Source organism: Protobothrops mucrosquamatus, unplaced genomic scaffold, assembly GCF_001527695.2.
Source record: "Protobothrops mucrosquamatus isolate PMUCROS unplaced genomic scaffold, P.Mucros_1.0 scaffold_242, whole genome shotgun sequence".
NCBI lineage: Eukaryota > Metazoa > Chordata > Lepidosauria > Squamata > Viperidae > Protobothrops > Protobothrops mucrosquamatus.
Genome location: NW_015386318.1, coordinates 215,436 through 234,204, shown reverse-complemented (window position 1 = coordinate 234,204; position 18,769 = coordinate 215,436). Strand labels below are relative to the sequence as shown.

The 18,769-nt window shown below is 40.2% G+C and overlaps 2 protein-coding genes across 2 annotated transcripts; one reads left to right on the top strand and one right to left on the bottom strand.

The window, feature by feature from the left end:
• The first annotated feature begins 5,652 nt into the window (after positions 1-5,652).
• Positions 5,653-8,848, top strand: CHRNA5 (cholinergic receptor nicotinic alpha 5 subunit). Its single transcript, XM_029287062.1, has 4 exons — positions 5,653-5,694; positions 6,067-6,176; positions 6,918-7,752; positions 8,683-8,848. Exons 1-4 carry the CDS (start codon positions 5,668-5,670, stop codon positions 8,842-8,844), a joined length of 1,134 nt encoding a protein of 377 aa, XP_029142895.1. The 5' UTR covers positions 5,653-5,667; the 3' UTR covers positions 8,845-8,848.
• A 3,644-nt stretch (positions 8,849-12,492) lies between these two features.
• On the bottom strand, positions 12,493-17,941 carry LOC107300963 (neuronal acetylcholine receptor subunit alpha-3). The gene is made up of 5 exons (XM_015830245.1): positions 17,804-17,941; positions 17,549-17,593; positions 15,480-15,589; positions 13,611-14,628; positions 12,493-12,621 (listed from the first exon to the last, which is right to left on the bottom strand). Exons 1-5 carry the CDS (start codon positions 17,939-17,941, stop codon positions 12,493-12,495), a joined length of 1,440 nt encoding a protein of 479 aa, XP_015685731.1.
• Positions 17,942-18,769: the final 828 nt, after the last annotated feature.

The following is an 18,769-nucleotide window of genomic DNA, read 5'->3' as shown; positions in this document are numbered from 1 at the left end:
ACGAGGCACATGGTCATTGAGCAAGTCTAGCTTTCTCCCTTCGCTTCAGTTATCAAAGTCAGCTGGGAAGGTTGCAAATGGCACACACAACTCCCAAGATGTGGCAACCACCATAACCCATGCAGATGGCCAAAGGCCTGAATTATGTGACTGCAGGGACACTGTGATGGTCATAAGTCTGAGGACCAGTTGCAAATCACTTTTTTCAGCACCCTCAAAGCACTAAACATTGTGCTCCATCTAGCCTCTCCCAAGTAAAATGCAAAACTTAAGCTCTCAACCCACCTAAAAAAGAGTAATTAGGGAAATAATTCATCAGTTTTATTTATTTATAAATACATCCATTTATTTATAAAAGTTTTTATTCCGCCATTTTTATTTTATAGATAACTGAGTTGCTACTGTATGTGTAGCTTTCTTTGACACTCCTCACAACAACCCTGTGAGGTAGGCTTACGAGTTTGACAGCTGTGGAGCAAAGTTTTGAGTTTGCTGAAACTTGGCCCTACCTACTTCAGGGCAGCACCTTCGCCAGTACAACGGAGGGAGCCTACAACTCCCATCAGCCCCTCGCTGAGAACGGAGCTGCGAGGCTGCTGGGAGTTGTAGGCCAATCCCAGCTGTGGCGAGCGGCGTCGCGGCTTTCCCGCCCTTTCTAGCCACGCCCCGGGGCGGGGCTCGGGCGGCTGAGCGGCGGCCGCCGGGCTTTCCCGGCTGAGGCGCGTCTGAGGAGAAGCGGCTCCGCGGTTCGCTCCGCGTCCAGCGGCCGCTTTCGCCGCTCGGGGCCATGGCCGAGGCTCCCCTCCTGCTCCTCCTCCTCTCCGCCAGCCACGGAGCCGCCGGAAACCGTTCTCTGGGTAAACGTGGAGACACGCGTGCAGCCCCGCGCTCGTGTGAATGCCTCAGCACCCAAGACGCGCGTCAGGCGCCTGGCCCGCTTAGTCCAAGAAGAACCGCGCAGGAGATGCTCGCGAAGGGGCAGTTATATCGGGGAAGTAGGGCCAGCCCGCCAGCCCGGGACTATCCGTCCAAATTAATAGGAATTTATATTGCGGGGGGGGGGCGAATAGGGTCCCAACTATTGCGCAGGAGTTTTGCTGCATGAAATAGAAACTCTAAAAGCAGCCTGTCTGTTGGCTGTGGGGGCTTTGCATGGGGGGGATGTTGGATATATTTATTAAAAGTGTTTATAAACTGCTTCCCCTCACGAAGCAACCCTGAGGTGGATGGGGGGGGGTCGAGGCAGGTGTGCATGAGCATGCAAATTCATTGCTGCAGGGAGGGGTTGGAGGGGAGAGTGCATGAGTGTGCAAATGCCTAGATTTGTATGTGCATAGATGTGAGAGATATATATCTTTTATCTGCCTGGCTATATATCTATCCATCCATCAGTTCATCCATCTATCTATCTATCTATCTATCTATCTATCTATCTATCTATCTATCTATCTATCTATCTATCTATCTATCTATCTATCTATCTATCTCTATCTATCTATCTATCTATCTATCTATCTTTATTTCTCTCGCTCTCTATGTCTGTCTGCCTTCTGTCTATCTCTCTCTCTCTCTCTACGCCTATCTGTTCATCCATACTTATATACATAGCTGCTGGATATGAGGGGGGCGGCAAATTTCATAATAAATAAGTAAAATAAAAAGATGTCTGTGTAGTACTATATACTGGCTGCTTTTTCCTATTTCCATTCTGGGTTTCTCTATTTGGAAAGCAACTTCTATTGTTATTTCCATGGGGCTGATGCCTCTGTAAGTGGGTTAGGGTGGGGGTGTATTATTACAGCCTTATTCTGCTGTCGTATTGCAGGATTACTGTCCTTATCCGATGACAAAAAATTGCAACCTGATCTGTCCAGCCTTTCCTAAGAGACACTGTAATCTGTTTTTGTAAGACTTTGTGTCTGCATCTGGAAGACTTTATCTAGAAGTGCAGATTCAAACATTAATAACTGCAGTGGTTCACTGAAGGGCAGGAAGGGTTTTGCTACAATCCAATGTGCTGCATTGGTGAGAAGGAAGAGGGGAAAAAACCCATATCTTGAAGGCAGGATTTAGCAAAGTGTTCATTCATTCATTCATGTATGCCCAGGATGAACAAAATACTTTTTTGTAAACCAAAAGAGGGTCTGATTCTTCTTCCTATTCTGTCCTTAGATAGACACCTGCCAACTGCTGCTCTTTCCAGTTTTTCAGAAGCCCTCGAAAGTTCATCTTTTCTCCCTTATTTTGCTGTGGCTGAATGGTTAAGACTGCAGAGACATATTTTTGTCTTGGGGAGACAGATATTTTCAACCTGACTTGAAGGAGGGTTGAAGGTTTAGATATTATTTTTGTAACTCTGGATGTGTAGAATAGAAGTACAAGTTAGCAGAATGTCTTTAAGAGCTTTTCTCTGTATGTAATGAAAAGGATTTTTGATAGATCCAGGTTAAACAGATGTGCAGTTCGTGGTTTTTGTTTTTTGTTTTTTTCAGAAGAAACAGAATGTCAATGCAGTACTTTTTCAAGAATGTACACTTGGTTATTCCCATTCTGGATACCTGCAATTTCATTGCCTTCTTCTAATATTCTATGGCCATTGTTTTTCTCACTAAAACGGTTCCTTTGATACATTGAAGGCAAGAAACAATTTTATTCAAATAAAATGTTCCCAGGTATGGTGTTTAAATGTGTTTGAACTGACATGTAGTAAAAATAGAAATCCTATAGGTGTTTTGAGTCCTAATAGCTGCAAGGGGGATTCTTCAGTCATCTTCCTTCTGTGATAGATGGTATAGGAAAAAAACTAATCTGAACCATTTCTTTTAGATTGTGAAGTAAAACAATTTGTGGTACAGCTAGAGAACATCCAAGCTTAATCTAATGACTCAATTACTGCCATGATGGCTACACCATTGGAAGACCTGAAGGACCAGGTTGGGGACAGATTCTTTTGGAGAAAATCCATCTCTTGTGCTTGCTAAGAGGCAATCCCAACTTAATTGCACATAATCAGTTTTTAAAAATACAACCCAAGCAAATGGTGAATTGTAATAGAATTATTTCTAAATGCAGTAATCAGGAAACATATTTTGTGAACTGGACAGCTGCCTTCTGTAATCAGAACAAGTTTTGTTCTTTTGAACAGTTTGAATCACTGTTTCCTCACTGAGATTAAAAAAAATAGTTTTATATTACTACAATTAATGGAACCTTTGTGTTTCATCAGCTGAAAGCATAGTCTTAGGTGCCAGGACCCAAGTCCCTGTTTAGCCACAGAATAGGGATGGCAGGATTTTCTCTGCTTCAGTAGCCAGAAAATAGGGCTGTTCAAATCTTCCAGAAGAGGCACTCTGCAATGCATGAACCACATCTTTTCACGGAGTTGCTGCTTCAGAATTGCTGTTAGCTATCTTCTGCACGTGTGTAGCGATTTTATTTCATTTTTTTTTTCAGCAAAAGAAGTTGACTGGGCAGTTTTAAATGATTTGCATATCCCTAGAAGTTAATTATCAACAGACATCATCTAATGAGTCTGAGAATAGCATTTTATACATTAAAGTGCCAGAATAAGTATTGAAGTAAAATATGGGCGATTCAGCATGCTAGTAAATTCGAAATGGTTTCTCTGTTCTTCATTAAACAATTTTAAAGTTTCTTTGAATTGTTCTATTTTAAAATATGAGCTCACAGGCTAAGTTTAGAATGGAGTTCTAAGCATATTACATGCAAATCCTACTAAAATACATTTTTAGCTAAATATAAATAGGATTAAGTTTCATAATATTTAAGGTACAAAAATACAGTACTGGATAATAAAAGTAACAATATTTTAAATACCACTCAGAATGTTAAGCAGTACAATTTATTAGCTTTGGGAGCACTTGTACGCATAAATATCCCCTTTCTATTCCTTGTAATATTTTCAATAGGATAGAGAAAGCAATGACTATGTCATTTTTAGTTCCCCAGAAATGAACTTTCATATAATATGTGAAATATGTTGGCAATTGCTGTGAAAACAAATTAAGGTTTTTTTAAGTAGAAGAAGGGCAATACAGTGTTATTGATACTGAAAATTACTGTTCAATACCATCCCAAATGAAATCTAACAGCCTACAATACTTTCAGCATGGAGCCTGAAGGCTCTGCCTGATTTACATATCTATTTACATAAATTGTCAATTTGTATTCAAACCAATAAATCTATAGACTAATCAAACTATAAATAAGTAGAAAACTCATGCTTCCATAATTTTTGCTTTTTTCATCCTTAACTCTTCATCTTCGATCTACCACTGGCTTCTGGGATGGTAACTTAAACATAATACTGTTTCCTCTCCTGTAAAACATAACTTGGAGATAGGTCTCTCAGTTATGTTTTACATTTTTAGTGGGTTACCATCCAATATTTTGTTGACAATGTCAAAAGCTAAATCTGCAGAATACCAATCTGTTCTTGTATTCCATGTATTTAAACAGAAGGGAACTGCGGCTTTCTGTTATGCTTAACCTTATGCCAAACTTCCTCTATTGTGATATGGGCAATTACATGAGTTAATATTAAATATTGTCTCTGGCATTTTTAAATATAAAACTTTATTATCATCCTTTGTGCAGGTACATCTGAACCTTCTTTTATTGCTAAAAGTGAAGACCGTTTATTTAAACATTTATTTGAAGACTATGAACGATGGGTTCGTCCAGTCGAGCACTTGAATGATACCATCAAAGTGAAATTTGGTCTTGCAATTTCCCAGTTGGTAGATGTGGTATGTTAGGAAATTGATACATTTTAAAATTTAATCAATCTGAAGACATATGTTGCCTGTTTGGTAGAGTTTTTGCCATGTTTCTGAAACATAATAAGGCCTTAATAATTATAAGATACTTTATCCTTAAGATGTAGATGAAATCGCTTGCACGTAGTAGTAATATGATTTCAGGGCAAGTGAAGACAGAAATCTCCACCCTAAATAACCACTTTATTTAATCAGAGGACATATTAAGTGTGATAGACAGACTACCAACATGGTTTACAATATCAGGTGAATATTTTTTAAAAAAACATGTACCTCTAAGTCTGTAAGACGTGAAAAAGATTCTGTGTCTTTTCTTTTAACTAATGTAAAAAATATTCCTACTAGTAATAGCAATGGTAACATTTTTGGTGCTCTGAGTATTTGGTGCCTTACAGCCATTGGATTGTTCCACTATTGTTGGAGAGCAGTCATCCCAGTGGGGAGGAGATCTCAAATGAGAAGTTAGGATGGACTCTAAGTAAAAACAATAGAGCAAGGTATGATACCTCCTCCCTCCAATGCCTTTGAGCCTTATCTAGCCTTTCACAGGCAAAAGCTGCCAGTCCAGGGAGATTCCTGTGGAATCTAGAACAATAAAGTAGCCTGTTTGAACTCTACAAGTGTGAGTTTGGTTGTTTGTGCCTGACAATTATTGGGGGAATGAAATTCAAGTGTCAGCTGCTTCTGCTATTTCATTATGCCTTCAAGGGGCACATTGGAAAGCAAGCACCTATTTAGGAGGGAGAAGCTACCAGAAGTCTTCCCAAGGTCCAGCTGAGATGCTGAAGCGCTATCTGGCTCTTACCTTCTAAAACCTTTGATTATATCTAATACGCTTTTCCTCTAATAGGATGAAAAAAACCAATTGATGACCACAAATGTTTGGCTGAAGCAGGTGAGTCCTTCTTGAAAATGTTTTGAGTGGGTTTCTTCATAATATCGGCGGATTGATGATTCATGCCCTTGGGTTGTATCAGCATGGAAGATACAGTGGAAAAAGATAGATCAGGATTCCCTATCGATCCTGAATGATTTACAGTAAATCGGCAAGGAATTTTAAGCAGAGAGATGGATCTTCCAGGAATATTAAAACCAGAAAACGTTCCTGTGTAAGTTTATCAAAAGTAACAAACAAAAACTACAAACAAATATGTTTTGAAGCAAGGTAGCCACTCCTCATAGTAACATAGTAAACATTTCAATTGTTGCTTTCGGAGCTGTTTCAGGTTCAAGATAAAATTGAAGATAAGTCTGTATTCCTTTGCAGGAATGGGTTGATGTAAAACTGAAGTGGGATCCTAAGGACTATGCTGGAATAACATCTATCCGTGTTCCTTCAGCTTCACTATGGATTCCAGACATTGTTTTATACGATAAGTAAGATTTCAGTTTTTAAAATATATTAAAAGGGCAGATCAGCCATATAGACTTGAGCCCAAGAAAATGCGGAAAACCAGGTTGAAAAGCCCTGGACAGGTAATGAAATAAAAGAGTTTGTTGTCTCCTTCAATCTCCCAATTTTCCAAGGAGAAAGACCCCCCATGATTGCAGAGAGTTCTTACCCAGAGGGAATTAAGAATCGGGAGCATTCCCCTTGATATCCTACCTTCACTTGTAGACTACTTTTCTTTCTGGAAAAAATGAACAAGAAGCAGCAGAAATGATGCTGTGCAGATTCCCAAGAGACTGCATTCAGAGCAGCAGTAGAAGATACAGTAATTGGATCCTCATTTGAGGAGCTCATGTAAAGAAGTGCAGCGCCTCATTAAGATATTTGGTTTTGTTTTTTACCTATTGGAGCAGAGAGTTTTTATAGAAGGGCGGGCATGTCTGCAAAAAAGATTCAGCCGTTCCTTTCAAAGAGGATCGTGTGACCATAATTCAAAATAAATTATCATGATAGTATTCATTAGCTCCTATCTGTTTGTTCAACATTAATAATTTTAATTGTGGCTGGACCATATCTTACAGGGGTCATCTAACTCAATTTTTTGCCTATAAAGGATTAAGCAGGGTTATACAATTTGGGGAAAAAATTGCACTGGAAAAAGTACACTTAGTTTTTTGTGAAAAACCATATCTTGTACCTTTCATAACCCTTTGCTGATATTCTTTCAGTGCAGATGGTCATTTTGAAGGGACATCTACAAAGGCCATAGTGAAACACGATGGCACTATTGTTTGGACCCCACCCGCGAACTTTAAAAGCTCTTGTACCATTGACGTCACTTACTTTCCATTTGACCTCCAGAACTGCTCCATGAAGTTTGGCTCGTGGACATATGATGGTTCTCAGGTGGATATAATGCTTGTGGATGAAGAAGTAGACAAAAGAGATTTCTTTGACAATGGAGAATGGGAAATAGTAACCGCAACGGGTATCAGAAGGAACAGAACTGACGGAAGCTGCTGGTACCCCTTTATTACCTACTCATTTATAATTAGGCGCTTGCCTCTCTTTTATACGCTCTTCCTCATTGTTCCATGCATAGGACTGTCTTTCTTAACCGTCCTTGTCTTCTATCTCCCTGCCTATGAAGGAGAGAAAATCTCTCTCTGCACTTCCGTTCTGGTCTCACTCACCGTCTTCCTTCTAGTTATAGAAGAAATTATCCCGTCTTCTTCTAAGGTCATACCACTGATTGGCGAGTACTTGGTCTTCACCATGATTTTTGTGACCTTATCTATAGTAATAACTGTCTTTGCTATTAATGTTCATCATCGATCCTCGTCGACGCACAATGCGATGGCACCGTGGGTCCGCAAAATATTTCTTCACAAACTTCCCAAACTGCTTTGTATGAGAAGTCACGTCGATAGGTACTCAGTACCAAAGGAAGAAGACACCACGGGCACCCAGGGATCTGAGGAACCTAGGAATACTTTAGAAGCAGCCTTAAATTCTGTCCGGTACATTATAAGACACATTGTCAAAGAGAATGAAGTACATGAGGTGTGTGTTCTAGTTGTGTTGCAATTCACTGGTTGAGTTGATCATCGGAAAGGGGAATACACAAAGTTATGCAGTAGAACCTTAATCTGGAGCCCTGGGTGTTCTCTGAGCTTGGTGGTTCGCTTGTGGACATTTCATTACCCAACTAGGTAGCATCATCGATGATGATGTTGACGGTGCTCTGATGGTGAACATCTCGCATTGATGAGGTAATCTTGTTGGCCCATGAAACGTCTGCAAGAAAATAATCTCAGAGTATCATAGACTCCACAGTTCAATCCTGAGCTACTGATACTCTCTTCTATGAGAACCTTAATCTGATGGTTTTTAGATGCTGTGCTGTTTTTGGATGTCTTTTGAGAGGAAGGGGAATCTTAGTTCTGCTGATGGAAACAATTCCTTTCGGGGGCAACTTACAACATCTAAATCACCAAAGAGCTTTTGTCGTATTTTACTATGATCTCAGTGATAGGTATCATATGAATAACTTGATCTATTGTTTTGGATCAAGATAGTGAAAACTTTGGATCAATAACATGCAAAAAAAGATAAAGATACAATTTCTATCTCTGACACATGTTTGTCCATGACCCATTTTTTTCCAGTTTGTGTATAAAGTATGATTCAAGCCTAAAAATAGCCTTAATAAGCACAGGTATTTTAAAATATACTGAGAATTTTTCATTCCCTGATGAAATTCAGTTTTAGTAATTAATATTATTCAGTAATAAGTAAAACCTACAGTAGGGAATACCTATTATAAAGATGGTTTATTTACTTCTGATTTGAATCCTATTTATTATGTTGTGGCTTTTATATAGATACATTGTTGCCTCTGCCTGCTTTGTTATTTTCTAGGACTAAACTCGGATACTGGTAGATCCGAATGCTTAAGGAAAGTTACTGACTTTTTTTCTTCTTTTTTTTTAGGTTGTGGAGGACTGGCAATTTATAGCTCAGGTGCTTGATCGTGTGTTCCTATGGCTGTTCTTTCTGGTTGCAGTTACTGGATCCCTGACGTTGTTTCTTCCTGTAATTCATAAATGGGCAAGCACAATAGTACCAGTCAATGCTGGGATTGTTAATAAATAAACGTGTGAGCAGGGGCAGAATTTTAACAGTGCTTCTAGGGATGCTAATTCCTAGATATCCTAAACTAATAATGAAATGTCTGAGAATGCAAGTGGGAGGGAAAAATTAATGGTGATATTTAACCAGGAAAATTGTAAGATGGATGTTTTTCCCCTCTTAATTACAGCCTTCCTGGATTCCATCAGCATCCTAAGATTATTTGCAGAATATTATAGCAAAAATATTAACATGACACTTTAACATTTAAGGTGTTTAGGATGACCATCATCCAAGGTGTTTAGGATGACACTCATCCACTGCTGTGGCAGTGGATGAGTGTCAGGGCAGGGATCAGGTGCCCAGGCAATTGGTGGTTCTGGATCCAGAGACTGAGCACAGCAATGAAAAAGAGATTTTAAGTTTTATTATGAAGCAAACAAATTAAAAAACTTAACATAAAAAGCACACCTACCAAGCAAGATGATACTGAAATCTCTTAAAAGCTGTCAGGACCTCCTTAATAACAAGAGCACAGATGCCCCACAGCACCCAGTGCTAGGCTTTCTGCAGAAGCTCCCAACTTAAAAGCCAGGACTAGAGTTTTTGTTAAAAGCTGGCACCGTGGCTTCATTGCTCTGTTTCTGTAGTCACAAGGCTGCGAGACCTGACCTTGACCAGATGGCACATAACTCGAAAGTGAGATATTCACAGATTAAAAAGAAATCTTTGCGCTATGTGAAGATTCCACAGCCCCTCTTCGCCTTTATGCAATATTCAAAAGTTTAAAAAAAGCACATTTGCTCAGAATGAGCTCTGAACTTCTAGACCAGAGGTGTCCAATCTTGGCAACTTTTAAGACTCTGAACTTCAACTCCCAGAATTCCCCATCTAGCTAGCTGGGGAATTCTGGGAGCTGAAGTCCACAGGTTTTTAGATTGTACACCCCTGGTCTAGACTTTTCTTAATACGAAGGAATCTCTTCTTGAATCTCTTATACCTTGCACAATTGAATCTTCTTGAATCTCTTATACCTTGCACAATTGACCACCCATCTCCATCTTATGTGTATCATATTATGTGTTCTTTCCATACATCTTTACTGCTGCTATTCATGTACTTTATGCCCTATGTTAAATAAATACATTAATATGAAGGAGAAATGAAAATATGCCACTAAACTCCTCAAAATACAACAGTTTTCCTCATCGCCACTACAGAGGAATACAGTACATTTTAAATTTTTTTAGTCCTTTCATGTGACAGTTGAGTAATCCTTGTAGCAGATGAGGGCTCTCTGTCTCTTACTCTTAGCCTTTGATTCCTTAAACTGTCACTCAGAATTAAGCTCAGTTTGCCAAGGAACCGGATGGAGTGGGTTAGGGTGAAAAGGGTAAGGCAGAACAGAAAGTAATGAAATGCACAAGTACAACATGGAGTGTTTTGGAGTTCCTAATGCAATTTCCCTCCTATATAATCTCAATTTTTATTTCTTGTGATAACCGAAGGATCTGAAGTCTGCTAGCAATTTCTGTGATTGTAAGAAAGTAAAGACGTCCTAAAATCCAGCTCAACTCCCATGCAGTTTTCTTCGTAGCCTTACAGAAGCAATTCATTATTCCTTTCTTAGAAGATTTTGTTTGACTTCACAGTCTAACCCATTTGCTGAATAAGATGTGTTGATTACAGAAGTTGCCATGAAGTACCTGGGGCGTGCTCCTTTATACATTTTTCATTAGGGACAAATGCCTTCCATCTTCTGTGAAGAAAATCTGCTATATAAGTAGACCTCAAATTAGAATCAACAGTCAAATCATGGAATGAAAAATATGCTACAGGAAAGGTAGATAGATACAGTAAATATGATTTTAATATCATTTAAACAGACTTTTAAAACACACCTTTAGAGAGATGGTAGACAATTGGAAACCTTTTGGGTCAATTATACAATAGTTCAGAAATGAATGTTTGTGGTGATATGAGCTGGGGTACTTCGCTGTTCTAGTTGTATTTTGTGTATAGCTGTGAATTTTTAAAATATTTTTTTAAAAATCAGGTTTATTTTTAGATTTTAGAAATGTATATTGACTGCACTTTAAGGGTGATAATTATAGACAATAAATTAAATGTTGCATTTGGTACTTGCTGTTATTAAGTTTGTAAATCTGAGGGAAATTTTTAAATTATATAATGAATTTCATTCGGAAACCTTCAGTTGGAAAGTGGGTTAATTAAAGATTCCTTAATATTTCTCTGCGTTGCTTAGAGGTTTTCGTATCTTCCTCTCAGCCTTTTTAATAGAAGTAGCCGAGATTTGTTACTTTTAATGGAAAAATCATTCCTGGTCTTTTCGTTTGATTTAGCTGAAAACTAACTGCTTACTACCATCTTATTTGCATTTGTCTGCTGCAATGCCCCATGTTAATAAACAATTCTCCAAATCCTTATTAATGTTCCCTTTTCCTTCTAATTTGCTTCTCAAAGATTTTGAAGCCCTTGACCAAACTCTCAGTTTGACTTGGTAATGTAAAATGGATGTACGTATCGATAAAAGAGAATATTTGTAGTTCAGGGTTGAAATACGGGGTCAGGGCTGACATATAGTAATCCACTATATTTTATATACTAGTGGCTTGTCCTGTCAGTGCTGGTGGGAGAAGTCTTGGTGGTTCCTTGATTAGGCTATTTACTTTTGTCTGAGTTAACTACCCAACTAAGATGAGAGCAAACTCCACTCCCTTTTATCATGGATCATGTTATCTAGTTTGGTAATGAAACATCTGCAAGAAAACGTCCAAGCTCAGAAAGCACCAAGGACCCCACGGATGCACATATGCTTCCTTTGGTTTCTTCTACTTCTCTTCCACACAAAGAGAGCCTTTCTTCTGCTCTATCTGCTTTTTTAAAAAAAAATAAATTATTATGAATCTGGATGAGCTGGGAATTTGTACGGTTGGTTCCAGTTAACTCTTAATTTTTAAGAAATGGCCTTTTCGAGTTCACCTTGGAATGTGCATAAGTTCCTTTTGTTGTTCCTCTTGGCATAGCTGTGGCAAGTTGGTTTGCAAGGCCTCATCGTGAGGAAATTTTAATTGGTGCAAATGCTTTTGTATAACAAAGGTGATCTGTGGTGAGCATCCTTGGAATTTGGCTTGTATTAATCCAGTTATGCCTCCGATTCCAGTGATGCTAAATATTTCCAGCTTAGGCACTCAAGAAACTGTTAGGTCTATAGTTAGCTGGATCTGCTCGGTTTCCTCCCTTATATATTGGTACTGCTGCTGTCATTCCCTAGTCCTTGCAAGATAATTGTTATCTGATTTTAATATATAGCTTATTAAAATTGCAGGGATTTTTGTATTAATGAGATGGTCCTGACTCTCCTTGTCCAAACTTCTGCAGAATAAATTAGTACTATTTTAAGGCTTAATCTGAGAACCATAAAAATTCTCTCACTCTCAAAAGAGGAAAAGCCTAGACATGAAAATCCTTTAGTCTTATACAATAGCTCAGAATAATACAAATCAGTTGTTTTCACTTCTATATGTTCTTCTGTATCTTTATTTTGGAACTCAAAGAAGCGGAATTACAGTAAGTAGTTCAACATCAGTGTAATGTGTTTGGACACCCAAGAAGGAAAAAAAAAAGTCCTTTTTTGCTGTGTCACCTTGTTTAAACTTCATCTCTGATCAGCAGTGGTTGCAGGAACAATCCTGCTGTCCCCAAAATACACACCAGAATAAACACCCACAGGAAAATACGATCAATTACCATGGCAACGTATTTCCAGTCATCTTGAGTCTGGAAGAAATAAGCAAAAAAAATTATATCAATTTTTGAATAATCTATTTTGTGGGCCTGCTGTGCCTATTTCAAAGCCATTGGCACAGTTGTCTGCAGACAGTACAATAATTAGTTTCAAAAGAAGGCTTATGTGGAACATCTGCAGAAAGCAGATCCTCAGATCTTCTATCTCAAATCTAACTTGGGGGTCTGGGGGGGGGACTTAAATGAAAAATAATGACAAGTCTTTGGCTCCTGACTTTCTTCCTTGCCTAATTTGGTTATCTTTTTAACCCTGAGGATGCACTTGTTAAGTATGTGAAGGTGAACTATTCCATGGAAATTGAAAGGCATTAAAATTATGGATGAACCTGTTTCTGTGGAAGATAATTTGCAAAAATATTCCTCTTTGGTTTCAAACAAATATTCAGATCACTGTAAGCCAACTTGATCTCTAATCACAAGTTTTGGTGAATAGGTATCTCCCCTATTTCCTTTGTAAAAAAAAAATCAGTCTTTTCTACTATTGTTAAAGAAATAAAATATTGTGTGGTTGTTTTTGTTTTTCTTTTTGTACTGGTTTCTGTGTCTTAAGCACTGTGACCGTTCCATCTTGCAAGTCACAAATGGCACGTCTTTATTGCCTGCAGAAGATCCAATGAGCTGTTCTGTTTTTGGATACTTCCACAGGCACCTGGTAGAAAGTAGACATCGCCTGAGACTACACAAGATCGTGGTCAATCAGAGCAGATGCTACTTTGGTGAGATAGGGAAATGGCCAAAATGGAGATGGTGCAGTGCTATTCGTTGACACCACAGTTGTCCGATCTTGGCCATTTTAAGACTTACGGACTTCAATTCCCAAAATCCATCAGCCAGCATGGGAGTTGAAGTCCACAAGTCTTAAATTGGCCAAGGTTGGGCATCCCTGGTTTACAGTATGGCCTTGCCACCATGAAGCCCCCTCAGGTATGTTGTGTAAAGTGGGAATTAAAATACACCCATACCTCCTTGGCTTTATTCTGCAGTTTCATGGTTTCAGCAATGTATTTGATGCTGTCCATCACATCTCTCACTTCTGGCGATATAAATGAAGATGAAAACAAAGCATCCATGGATTCAGAACTGGAGCTCTGTGTCAGGTTGCCGGTCCCCTTCAAGTATGTTTTATGCTCATGCAGGCAACACGCATGTGTAAACCCTCGGCATGAGAAGCAGTCTTGACAGCACCTGCTGTCAGGTATACGGATGAAGTTCAAAGGCGACAGCTCTGCACTGGAAGAAGGCTTCACTTTCTCAGGTCTGCCCTCGTCTTCATTGCTGGGGGGCCGCGTCATGAACATGATGCGGGGGAGAAAGTTGAGGAAAACCATCTTCACCCACTCGGGCATGGTGTGCGTCCTGGGAGTTCTGTAGTGGACGTTAAGTACAAAGACGGTGATGACGATGGAGAGAGTGACAAACAACATGGTGAAGAGGAGGTACTCTCCAATCAACGGGATCACCAGTGACGTGGACGGAATGGTCTCCGTTATGACCAGGAGGAAAACCGTCAAGGACAAGAGGACCGATATGCACAGAGTTATTTTCTCACCACAGTCTGATGGAAGATAGAACACCAACACGGTCAAGAAGGAAATCAGAAGGCATGGGATGATCATGTTGACGGTATAAAACAAGGGCAGACGTCTCATGTACAAAGAGTAGGTGATGTCTGCGTAGAAGGCGTCGCAGCAGTTGTACTTGATGTCATGCTTATAGCCGGGGGCTTTGATAATGGCCCACTCCCCATTTTCCCAGTAATCCTTGAGGTTCATGGTGGAACCAACGAGGACTAAGTCGATCTGAGCTCTGTCGTAGGTCCAAGAGCCAAACTTCATGGTGCAGTTCTGGTAGTCGAAGGGAAAGTAGGTCACATCTATTTTACATGCGCTCTTAAATATGGCCGGAGGCATCCATGTGACGTTTCCAGTGTAATTGAGCAAGGCTTTTGTTTTGTCGTCCACCTGGAAGTCTCCAATTGCACTGTCAAACACATTTGAAATAACGGGTTGAGTGTAGAATATGTTCTGGCAATTGGAATCGGTTATAAAAGTGACTGAGCAACCTATCCTGGCAAAATGGAGGTGGGGAAGAAGGATCGTCAACTATAGCTCTTAGGCTCTGCTCCCATGACATGCAAGCATCAACTCAATGTTGGGCATGTCTACGGAGATTCTCAGTCATGGTTTAGTTGTCCCAAAGGTGCTTTAAAAAACAAAAAAAAGCAACTGGACATTTTCGCTTCTCATCCAAGAAGCTTCTTCAGTTCTGACAGCACCTTTGGGTCAATGCTGAGCAACACAGAACATAGCTCTCAAAAGTGTATTGACTGCAGCAGTCATGCCTATCACTCCCTATCTGGTGATTGGGAAAATACTACTAATGTAAATAAGTCATGCCTCCCCCCCTCTCTCCCTCTCATACACATAGACATGCACACATAGAGAGAAAGAGAGCCATGGTGGTGCAGTGGTTAGAATGCAGTATTGCAGGATAATTCAGCTCACTGCCAGCAGTTCGATCCTGACTGGCTGAAGGTTGACTCAGCCTTCCGTTCTTTCGAGATTGGTCAAATGAGGACCCAGATTGTTGGGGGGGGGCAAATATGCTGACTCTGTAAACTGCTTAGTGAGGGCTGTAAAAGCACTGTGAAGCGGTATATAAGTCTAAGTGCTCTTGTTATTTCTTGGGGAAAAAGGCTTCCCCAAATACTGAGATTTGACCCAGTAGTGTGTGTTCTGCTTGGAAAATGTTACAATCATCTCTCTGGGATAGTAACTAAGTAGAGTAGGTATGTTATGGGAAGAAAATTTAATCTAATTCTGTAATCTTACTTGTTATATAACACGATATCCGGCTTCCAGATCTTATTTGACGGCACTCGGACATACTGCACACCACCATAGTTCTCTGGATCCCATTTGAGTTTGTAATCGTTCCAAATCTGGTCAAAGAAAAATGTGAGATATTTCAGGTTGATCCAAAGAAGAAAGAGCCTTATAGCATCTTAAGGACAAGGAAGCATCCTACAGGGAGTCCTTGACTTAAATAGTTTGAAGTCATAATGGACCTGGAAAAAGTGGCTTATGACCCATCCTCAAAGTTACAACCGTTGTTCTACCCACCTCCCCCCACCTCCGAATTACAGTGCAGGCATTTGGCAACCAAAGGCATGGCCAGCTGGGGAATTCTGGGAGTTGAAGTCCCCATGTCTTCAAGTGGTTAAGGCTGAGAAACATTGTGCTAGCCACATCTTAGGAAGTGTGGACTTCACATCCCAGACTTCTTCAGTTCCAGCTTAAGACCATAAAAGCAGAGCTGGCAAAAAGCCAGGTGGTAGAATTTAAAAAATAAAATCCCCCAGCTAATGGTGGATAGAGAGCATGTTTGTTGCTTTTTACAGGCAGGAACATTTCTGCAAATCACTGCAGAGAAATGTGGGCCAACCACACTGGGATTTGCTCCTGGCAAGCGATACCCATCCCGTCCCGGATACTGCTTCAGAGAGCAGCTTGCAAATGCAATGCAATGCAATTCATTAAGAGTTTAGCAGTTCAGGAAGAGAATTAAAAACTTAGTAGACCTAAAATAGAGGGCCAGGTGGGCCTTTAAAAGAAGTGCATCCAATTGTGAACTCTCTCTCTCTCCCCCCCCCCCTGTAGTCTTTCTGCCTTCCCTGTGAGAGAGGCCAGAAGAAGCAGGTTTGATAGAGACGGGCTGCCTCTTGTTGAACCCCAAACAACTCTTTTCCTGTGATTCCCCTTTTCCACTGCCTGCGGAAAAACCAAGGCCAGTTTGACCTTCCAAGCAAGTGGGTGAGTGTGTTTGTGACTTTTCTCTCCAAAAATGGAATGCAAGCAGCCTCTTGTTTTACAAAAGACAAAGGAGACCCTCACTTCAGAGCAGGGATGTCCAACCTTGGCAACTTTAAGATCTGTGGACTTCAAAGCCAGCTGGGGAATTTTGGGAGTTGAAGTCCGCAAGTCTTAAAAGTTTCAAGGGGTGAGTAAGCTTGACAACTTCAAGACCTGTGGACTTCAGCTCCCAGAATTCCACAGCCAGCCAGGTTGTAAAAATCGGGTATGTGACATGATGCTTAATTTATTAGTACCGCTTTATAAAGTGTTAGTAAGACCACAACTCAAATTCTGCATCCAGTTTCGGTCACCACATTATAAAAAAGATGTTGAAACTTTGGGAAAAGTGCAGAGAAGAGCAACTAAGATGATTAAAGGCCTGGAGACTAGACTAAAACATATGAAGAACGGTTGCAGGAATTGGGTATGGCCAGTCTAGAGAAAAGAAGCGCTAGGGGGGACATGATAGCGGTCTTCCAGTATTTGAGGGGCTGCCACAAAGAAGAGAGGGTCAACTTATGTTCCAAAGCACCTGAAGGTAGAACAAGAAAGAACGGATGGAAACTAATCAAGGAGAAAAGCTGGAATTAAGGAGAAGCTTCCTAACAATGAGGATGTTGTGGATGCTTCATCACTGGAGATTTTTAAGAAGAAATTGGACAGCCACCTGTCTGAAATGGTATAGGGTCTCCTGCTTGAGCATGGGGTTAGACTAGAAGACCTCCAAGCTCTAATCTGATTCTGACTTATGACTGCTTAATGACAAATTTCCTGATCCCTATTGTGGTCCTAAGATTCCTGACCACTAGGCGTCAGCAGTGTATTAAAAGTGTCTAAAACTCTTGAATCCACTTCCAAGCCATCAATCTCAGGTATAACTCTTATTTATTTTAAAAACTGTTTAGATGTGCGTGTCTAAGTAAGTTACTGTGTGTTGCCCCCCCCCCAAAAAAGTTAAGAATCCTAACTCCTGAAAAGTTGAAATGTCCTTCTAACACAGCATTTCACTTTTTTCTTCTCCCCATATTTTTTTGTTCTTTACTTACATGTTTCAGCCATAAATTAGTCTCCATAATCTGGTTCACTTCGTCCTGAGAGAGAAAAAAATGCATGTACCATATTTAAAACCTAAATTATATAAAGCTCGGATGAGCATCTGATCTAAAACAGCCAGCAGTTAGTACTTGTATAAGACACTCTAGGAAATCGCACTGCTACAGATTAAACTGGGGGGGGAAATGGAAAATACTGAGGATGCTCAACCAGATTATTCTGAGATAAAAGGCTCTCCGGTTACTCACCACTTTGACCAGCTGTGACAAAGACACTTCGAACCACACCATGACGGGATCAGATACATTTTCAACAGGCCTGATGATTTTGTTATAATTGGCAAACAATTCGTTATACAGCCGGTGCTCGTTGTCAGAACAAAACATGCCTGGAAAACATACCACAAATTTTCCTTATACTGCTCTGAGTATTGAACCTGCTAAGAACTAGAATTGACTGCTAGGTCAGTTAGAGAAGCCTGCTCTTTGCCCCTATCTAAAAGCAATTCTATTGGCTTTTACACCAGTTATGAACCATACCTGGATGTAGGCTGGAGGGAGGGGGTGAAAACATACTTACATGTAGTCCTCGACTTACAACAGTTCATTTAGTGACTGTTTGAAGTTACAACAGCACTGAAAAAAGTGCCTTATGACTGTTTTTTTACACTTATAACAGTTGCCGCACCCTATGGTTGCACGTTCGAAATTTGGATGCTGAGCAACTGGCTCTTATTTTATGACGGTTGCAGTGTCCCTTTTGAGACCTTCTGACGAGCAAGGTCGATGGGGAAAGCCAGTTTCACTTAACGACCATGTTACAGCTGCAGTGATTCCCTTAACAGACTGTGGCAAGAAAGGTTGTAAAATGGGGCCAAACTCACTTAACAAGCGTCTCACTTAGCAACAGAAACTTTGGGCTCTGTTGTGGTTATAAGGACGACCTTATGTCACCTTTTAAAGCTAGAGGCTTTAACAGAGGGATAGAATCAAGATCACGTGAAGTATTAATACCACTTTACAAGGCCTTGGTAAGGCCACACTTGGAATCCTGCATCCAGTTTTGGTCACCACGATGTAAAAAAGATATTGAGACTCTAGAAAGAGTACAGAGAAGAGCAACAAAGATGATTAGGGGACTGGAGGCTAAAGCATATAAGGAACGGCTGGAATTGGGTATGTCTAGTTTAACAAAGAGAAGGACGAGAGGGGACA

Coding starts and splice junctions, on each gene's coding strand:
- CHRNA5 (XM_029287062.1), top strand. CDS start 5,668: ATGACCACAAATGTTTGGCTGAAGCAG. Junction 5,695..6,066: donor CAAATGTTTGGCTGAAGCAG/GTGAGTCCTTCT, acceptor ATTCCTTTGCAG/GAATGGGTTGATGTAAAACT. Junction 6,177..6,917: donor GACATTGTTTTATACGATAA/GTAAGATTTCAG, acceptor ATATTCTTTCAG/TGCAGATGGTCATTTTGAAG.
- LOC107300963 (XM_015830245.1), bottom strand. CDS start 17,941: ATGTTTTGTTCTGACAACGAGCACCGGCTGTATAACGAATTGTTTGCC. Junction 15,590..17,548: donor CTAATTTATGGCTGAAACAT/GTAAGTAAAGAA, acceptor TTCTTTGACCAG/ATTTGGAACGATTACAAACT. Junction 12,622..13,610: donor TGCAGAATAAAGCCAAGGAG/GTATGGGTGTAT, acceptor TATTTCTTCCAG/ACTCAAGATGACTGGAAATA.